At 38.0% G+C, this 8163-nt stretch overlaps 3 protein-coding genes across 4 annotated transcripts; 2 read left to right on the top strand and 1 right to left on the bottom strand.

The window, feature by feature from the left end:
• The first annotated feature begins 659 nt into the window (after positions 1–659).
• Positions 660–2591, top strand: LOC105270676 (ribokinase). The gene is made up of 7 exons (XM_011311773.1): positions 660–916; positions 1013–1145; positions 1458–1584; positions 1651–1812; positions 1874–1965; positions 2071–2259; positions 2338–2591. Exons 1-7 carry the CDS (start codon positions 867–869, stop codon positions 2512–2514), a joined length of 930 nt encoding a protein of 309 aa, XP_011310075.1. The 5' UTR covers positions 660–866; the 3' UTR covers positions 2515–2591.
• LOC105270677 (RIO kinase 1) lies at positions 2520–4502 on the bottom strand. 2 transcript variants are annotated; one of them, XM_011311776.1, is made up of 4 exons: positions 4417–4502; positions 3146–4337; positions 2797–3030; positions 2520–2704 (listed from the first exon to the last, which is right to left on the bottom strand). In XM_011311776.1, exons 1-4 carry the CDS (start codon positions 4476–4478, stop codon positions 2603–2605), a joined length of 1590 nt encoding a protein of 529 aa, XP_011310078.1. In that variant the 5' UTR covers positions 4479–4502; the 3' UTR covers positions 2520–2602. The 2 variants fall into 2 exon arrangements, with proteins under 2 accessions (XP_011310078.1, XP_011310076.1); XM_011311774.1 differs by having other exon boundaries at positions 3146–4349; positions 4417–4500.
• A 248-nt stretch (positions 4503–4750) lies between these two features.
• Positions 4751–5842, top strand: LOC105270678 (translation machinery-associated protein 16). The gene is made up of 5 exons (XM_011311777.1): positions 4751–4842; positions 4973–5064; positions 5137–5277; positions 5356–5498; positions 5697–5842. Exons 1-5 carry the CDS (start codon positions 4840–4842, stop codon positions 5813–5815), a joined length of 498 nt encoding a protein of 165 aa, XP_011310079.1. The 5' UTR covers positions 4751–4839; the 3' UTR covers positions 5816–5842.
• Positions 5843–8163: the final 2321 nt, after the last annotated feature.

Raw genomic sequence — 8163 nt, 5'->3', positions numbered from 1 at the left:
GTGAAAAATTCGAAATTTTTGTAAAAGTATCAGGAGAACATGACAATCGAGGAGCTATTCACTGAAATTTTCACTGAAAGAGAAAAATTCGAAATTTTTGAGAAAGTATCAGGATAACATGACAATCGAGGAGCTATTCACTGAAATTTTCACTGATAGTGAAAAATTCGAAATTTTAGAAAAAGTATCAGGGGAGCATGACAATCGAGTAGGTATTCAGTTTTTAAACAATAATTCGATTGATTTGCCATTAACAAAAAAAAATTGGAATTATTATGAAAAAAAAAAAAAAATGAATGACGGCGGGATCGAACCCAGGCCGTTGGCGTGCTAGCCGAGCACGTTACCGCTAGGATAACGCGCTTGTTTAAAAATATAAATTCATTAGTGGTATATCTTCAACATATTGAATAATTTTTTTCATTGAAATTCCACAAGATATGTTTTCCCCCTTCCACACGTTCTCCAGTCGGCTAAATTTCAGTAAAACAAATAAAAAACAAAGAACATTCATACTGCAGAAAATGAAATTCACCCCGTCGACTTGATGGACACCCCAGCATTGCAATAAAAACTTGGTTAATTAAAAAAAAACACCCCAGCATTGCGTATGGCGCCCTCCCTCTTTTGGGGTGCAGTACTACGATGCTCTTTGACTCAACCGTTGATTTCTTCCTGATGAGGAAGATAAGATAATAAAACCCCTGCTATTCCCCTACTGCATAATTTTTTTTCTATCAGTCTTTATTTATGGCTTGGAGACGATACAATTCTCTCGACATCTCGATCGGCCGGTGGAAAATCACTGAGAAAATATTTAAAAAAACCAAAACTCGAACCGAATTTCAGGGAATTTCATCGAAAAGATGTCGACGTCCATCGTCGTCGTGGGGTCTTGCATGATCGACTTCACCAGGTATCACCTCCTCTGGGGAACAATTCCTTTTCTTCCTGACATTATTTTATAATTTTCTCGGAACTCCTGGAGTTCACTCGATCCTATTTCTTCCAGTTATTCACCTAGATTACCTAGACCTGGTGAAACTCTCATAGGAACAGAATTCAAGAGAACAGTCGGGGGCAAAGGGGCGAATCAATGCGTTTCTGCTGCTAAACTTGGAGGAGAAACAGCTCTTGTTGCATCGGTGAGATTTTAATTTAAAAAATTAAAAAAAATCTCGAGTTTTTCCTTTTTTTCTCTAATTGTCTCGATTTTAAATTGAAACTCCAGAAGAATTTTTTCTAATTTTAATTTATTACTATTCGATTACTTCTTTCAATTAATTCATTTTTCTATTCCATTTATATTGATTAATTTTATCTCATTTTATTTATAAAAATCCATCGATTCAATTTTTATCTGAAATAATTGCATAATTCACCGAATCATTATCAAGAATGGCAAAAAATTCGAAAATACAATGGATTAATTAATAATAATGTATTTAAACAAACAGTTGGGGTCTGACATTTTTGGGGAGGAGTACCTTGACCTTCTCAAGTCCCACGACATAAACACAAATCACGTAAAATTGCGGGAGAACGTGTCAAGTGGAATAGCTCACATAACAGTAGCTGAAAATGGTAAAACTCTTAATTTTATCACTCAAAACACACATCTAGATTGACCAGAGGATTTTCTATCCCCAGGGGAGAACAGTATAGTGATAATTTTGGGAGCAAACGCTTTGTTGAGTCCCAGAGATATAGACGAGGCCCAGGAAACAATAAAAAAGGCCTCTGTATTGCTTGCACAATTCGAAACTGGTCTGCATGCCACTCTGCATGCATTAAAACTGTATAAAGGCTGTGGTAATGTAAAAACACAACGCAATAATCGAATAATCATTAATCTAATCTCATGTACGTGCAGGTATTTCAATTGTCAATGGCGCACCTGCATTTGCTAATCCCAATCCCGAGATTCTGCAGAACTGCGATATTTTTTGCGTTAACGAGACTGAGGTGATTGACTCATTAATTGAATAATCCATTAAGTGGTATTAATTAATTTGCATCGGTTAATCAGGGGATTAATTATGGAATAAATTGGACTTTTTATTACTCTAGGCAGAGCTCATGACTGGAATTGAACGATTGACTCTGGAAAATGCTCAAAGTGCCTTGAATATTCTTTTTAAAAAAGGTTGTAATACTGTTATAATAACATTAGGAGCTTCTGGTGCTGTTTTTGCAACGAAAATTTCTCAGGGATTGACCCATGTGCCTGTGGAAGTCGTCACTCCTGTCGATACGACGGTAGGAAATTTATTTCCATTAAAAAATGAAATTGACAATTTTACAGTTTAGAATGAACGAGGGGAATGATTTTTTCAGGGAGCTGGGGATGCATTTATTGGTGCTCTGGGTTTTTTCCTGGCGTACTATCCGCAGTTGACCTTGGAGGAGCAGATCAGGAGAGCCAATCAAGTAGCCCGACAAAGTGTACTTAAACCAGGAACACAATCTAGTTTTCCCACTCGTAAACAATTGCCTGAAGAGTTATTTCTCTAAGTGAAACAAAAGTTGTACTTATTCCTTTTTTATTTAATCCCATTATTTCACGGAGTAATATCGAGTGATAAGAACTAGATTAGATTATTTATTTTTTTTTCTGAATCCTCTCTTTTCTCTTCTTCACGTGTTTTTTCACTTTTGTTTTTCTCTTCTCCGCTTGCTGCTCCTTCACAGCTTTTTTCCTCAACTGAAAGGAAGGAAATCGTTTATTATTTTACAGCGCCTCCCACCCATTCGTATTTTTTGAATTCTCAATTTATTGCGTAGAATTTTCCTCACTTTCCTATCCTCTGGCGTCTCGTCCTTCGGTCTCGATGCATTGACAAATTTTGTCTCGCCCTCGTCCCCAGAATCTGAACTCATCTCCGAGTCCTCGCTATCCCCTGAATTCTCCTCCAGAATCTCTGGTTTATCAGCTGTTTTTAAATCTGCACGAAGACCCACCAATGTTTTATAAATTAAACTATCAGTTCCAGATTTGGCTAGTTTGATATCTCGCTCCACATCAATGACCTATAAAAATCCCATCAAAATCTACAATCAACTGAAAAAAATCAGCAATTCCCTAAAATTGCCAAACAATTTCCTAAATATAAAAAAAAACCAAAAAAAATTTCGAGACTTTCACCTGTGCCAAATTTTGCGGGATATAAGCCTGTTTGAAAACCTCTTCATCGACCTCCCTCTCAGGGTCGACATCCCCACCTTCCTGGCCCGTCCTCTGAGCAACAGCATCCAAATACTCATCCATATTCTCCTCGCAGACAGTTGGATCTGTAATAAAATCAAAAAGCTGCTTAACCGACATCACAGCCACTCCATTCTTCCTAAAGAACTCCGTGATATTATTGCAGTCCTTCCTGAGGAACTCCAGAGCCATCGGATGATCGTGCTCCACTGCCTGTGACACATCAATAACAACAATCGACTCCTCATGATGCAGCAAATTGTATTCACTGAGATCTGCGTGTACCAGTCTCGATTTATTGTAGAGCCGCCACATCATCTCCACGCACTCCCTGTAAAGTTTCCTAGGTGCTGAGGACTTGAGGAGAACGTCCTTGAGCTTTGGCGCAGGCCAACCCTGACTACCGATGAAATCCATCAGAAGGACGTGACTCCTCAGCATAATAGGCTTTGGACTCCTGATCCCTGCCTGATTGAGTCTTATCAGGTTCCTCATCTCCTTCTCAGCCCAGGTCTTCACCATCTTCCTGGGATTGTGACGACAGTACCCATGGCGAAATCTAAATTCACCGTTGACGTATTTGTCTCTGTCCTTGAATTGTAAAATCGATGTTTTATATATTTTAATAGCAAACTCGATGCCTGTCTTGGATGTCGCGTGATAGACATTGGCTTCCTTTCCCGTGGAAATGCAGCCGTTGATCTCTAGGATGATCCCCTGGTTCAGCATCTTGAAGAGAATCATTCGAGTCTTCGGATCCATCACCTGCTCGACGGTTGCACGATCGTGTTTGTCCTTTCGTCGTAGTCTGTCCTTATCATATTTCTTCGTGTTCTCGATGAGGACGTTGGCTGCACTGTGGGGTAAGGATGGCCCTTCGTACTTCTCGATGTTTATTTTATTGGAGTAACGACGGAAGAGCTTGTCTGACGGCTGGAAGCTCGAGATCTTGTGGGAGGCTGCTTGGGTGTTCGAGGTTTTGGAGCATGGAGAATCCTCCAGGTCCCACTCGTCCTCACTCAGGTCGACACTATCCTCATCGTCGCTTGTGTTCTCCAGGTGGAGGTCTGCGATTACTGGGGTATCCTCGGGGGACTCCAACCAAGATGGTTTCCCTTTTAACCTATCGATTCTGGAAATAACACTCAAAATATTCAGGAAATTTTTTTTTCCAACAACTCAGGAATTATTTTTTTTTCCTTGGGGTTTACCTCTGGAGATCTTCTGAGTCACTCGCATCACTAAATTGATTCTCAATAATTACTCCCGACATTTTTTTATTTTCTAGAGTGCAATGTAATTTATTAACAATTGAGGTAACTACGACGTGGAGTGCAGTTTTGACAGTGACACACGTGCAAGATATTTCTGAAGGTTATGTCATTGCAAAGTCGATAATGCAGTCCTAACAGAAAAAAAAACAATTGTTCTTGTGTTTTTTAACGTGTGACCCACGTGTTTCGCAGCTGTACGTTCTGTTCTCAATCTCTGATACAATTGTCAATTCATCGTGATAAATAATTATAAAGAATTATCGATTTAAAGTCAAGTAAATCGATATTTTAATTCAAGAGGTCGTTGTTCAGGTTAAGTTCTCCCGAAAAATCTAAAATTATAAAAAACATACTGCAAAAATGGTGAGAATTTTAATTATGCAGAAAGAATATTTCTGTCGTTTTTGTCTCAAAATTATTGTTCTCAAGATAAATATTAATAATAAAATGACGTTGATGTAATTTTCATAAAAAATGAATGTCTCTGTTCCAGTCAGCAATAATGAAAAAAGAGCTTATGAAACAGAAGAAATTGCTACACCCAAACAGTCGAAAAGTCCTGGCAATAGCGAAAAAGAGTAAAAAGTAATGATTACTTTTCCTCAATTACCAAAATTTTCACAATTTCTCATTATTACGTAATTGGGGTAATTACAGAGCGTCAAATAGGGTGAATGCAAAGCAAACCGGTTCAATGAAACAGAACTTGATACGAGAAAAAATGATGTGGATCCGTGAACACATGATACCAGACGTCTGCCCTTATCCATCAAATCTGACTGGTGAATTGCTGGAGAAGTAGGCAAATTCAATTTTCATTTAATGAACGGTTATTACGAGATATCGCGTGGAGATTTATCGATTTATATTTTATAGGTACATTGCGAGGCACGATGAGGAGATGTCGAAAATTGTTGAGGGAAAACTGGGGAAGAGGAACAGGAGTCGAACTAGTCGTGAGGATATCCTCAGGATGATGAAGGAGAGGGAACTGGAGGAATATAATGGCCCAGGAATAGGTACTCGAAATTAATTAATTCCTACCCATGAATAATATTAATTAATATGAATATCTGTATTATCATGCTTTAATTTATTTTCAAATAATTTGTCTGAATCGAACGAATTTAATTGGTCAAAAATTAATTTTAATTAATTGATTAATTAACTCATTCATTTCATTGCTTGACATTTTTTTTGTCGTTTTTTTTTTACAGAAATTCCCAATATTTTGGTGTCTTCTCAGTGCGAAATGCTGAGGAAATGGGACGGAGAACTTCGCTATCTCCCGAATTTCAGTTTTCGTCGGTTTGGAAAGAAACATGTGACAAATTAGTAATTAAAGATAATTACAATTATTCAACTACGGTGCGTCCTTTTTTATTTCAATCTTTCCATTTTTTTTTAATGATATGATTTGTTTAAATGAATGGTGACGTTTTGGGAATTTCGAGTCTCACTGACAGGAGAAATTGATTTCCCAATGATCATCGATACATTTCAAGGGAGAGTCTCAGATTCCACGGACGAAAGAGCTGATTAGAAAAACCTTTCGCTTTCTTCAAAACATTCCACTGAATATTCCAAAGAGCTCAACAAGAATTAAAATGATAAAAAACATTTTTACTCAGAATGATATTTCAGTGGAAGTCAAAATATTCACTAAATACTTTCATAATAAAATGAATTGCAGAAATAATTTATTAAATGGAAAAAAAAAAATTGAATGTAAATAGAAGTTTAAGAAAAGGTAAAAAATCGGTCATCGGAAAAATATCGATTGCCAGGATGAACTCGTACGATAAGTGGCATATTAATCTGGAAAGAGTGAAAAAAAAATTTGAAATGAGAGATGATGGGAGCCGAAACGATCCCCTCTGGGGTTCTCCGGTGAAACTCACTGGAAATATTCTCAAAAGAAATTCGAAATACCGCACGTTCGGGATTGGGACTCGCTGTATCTGCCGCAGTCGTTTATTCATTATTTATTATCGTACAGAGGAGCGCAAGCAGAACGTGCGCTCTACGTTCCACTGACCCGGATCCTCGGATTCCCGGATACCCGAATCACTTCTCAAACCGACAGTTGGCTCTCGTCTAGTCGAAATTCCCTGAATTTTCACCGTCTAATGGACAAATAAATACTGCGAAAAAATAAATAAAAATTGCCACATCATGAGGGGAATTTCGTCGAGGCTATTTACCACGCCATTCACAATTAAAGTAATGATGTGTGAGGGGGTGAGAGGGGAATCCTCGGGACTAGCAAGTAGCGACTATTAAGTGAAAGTCTCTAAAGGTTGAGATGTATAGATACGGCCTGCGGATATTCTCGAGGTATCTCTACCCTAGGTACCTTCGACTATCTCTCCGGACCAATAATTAATTTTAAACTTTCTTCACATTCTTATCGACCTACAATCCCGATTATTTGGATTTGATTCTTGCCGTGACCTTGGGATTTTGCCCTTCCACATTTTCCATCTATATGTTATTAATTTATTTGATATGAAATTAAATCAGAGTTATTAATTCGGTGTTGAATCATTGGATTTTATGTTGAAAAATGAGAAGTTTCCCTCATCTCTCAGTGAAATTCGAAATTTCATGATTTCTGTTCCAGTCAACAGCTCGTGAAATTGAAACTAATTGAAAAGTGTTTGTCACATAAATTCATATCGAACAATAGAAATAATCCACAGTACTGACACGTTGTTTTTCCACGTTGCATAATTCAAGGAACAAAACTCAGAACACCGGAAAAACAGGAGGAAGCTCACGGTTACGCCTTGTTACGTATCACGATAGATTCCTTAAATTTCCTTTCTTCCTTACTTTTCATTTTCAATTAAACACCGTGAAATTTATATTTTCCAATCAAAAATAATAATAACAAATACTCTACCGCATTAACCTGCCCCAGCTGGTGAAAATTCATCTGAAACCGGTCCCCCCCTCCGTGAAATTGTAAAAGTTGATATTTCTAAAAGCAGACTAAAGCCTATTAAAAAAAAAAAGAAAAAAAAACCCGAGAACTAACGCGTGTAAGCTGAGAACACGGACATTCGGTATGAATGATTGCAGTTAGAGAGTGCATTCGAAATTACCACTGGGTAAATGATATTAATAATTGAAAAATAAATGTTATTTTCATATCGAGCCTATTGGGGTCAGCTAGATGATGGAGGAAAAGGGGGTCGTGCTGGTTCAGTGGCAATTGCGTTGGGATATCCAGAGGTATCTTTTTGGTAATACAGGGGACACAGGAGTGTCAAGCACCACCTCTTCCGTGTTAATCGAATGTAGGTCCTCCGGTCGCGCCCAGACGAGACTCGTCGACTTCTTGCACACCTGATGGTCACCTGACTGATATTTGGCCTTTCCTCATTCGCCTTTACGACTAATTCCCCTGTGAATTCAAATTTCACTGAATTTATCTACCATTTTTAATCACCTGTGCGGCCATCTTTTGAACAGCCTATTTAATGTTACACCTACTAGGCTTATAAAAAAAATAAATAAACAATGTGTCAAAAATGGCGACAACTTCATCCGAAATAATTTCAAATGCCCATCTAACGGACAATTTATCAGACCCATAAAATCCAAATATAGTGTAGACACCTTGCACAACGTTCCGCTTGCACCTACTCACTATTACCCACACATGCGCCTCCTCCATTC

This window comes from Fopius arisanus, unplaced genomic scaffold, assembly GCF_000806365.1.
Source record: "Fopius arisanus strain USDA-PBARC FA_bdor unplaced genomic scaffold, ASM80636v1 scaffold00092, whole genome shotgun sequence".
NCBI classification, from domain to species: domain Eukaryota; kingdom Metazoa; phylum Arthropoda; class Insecta; order Hymenoptera; family Braconidae; genus Fopius; species Fopius arisanus.
This window is presented reverse-complemented; position numbering and strand designations above follow the sequence as displayed.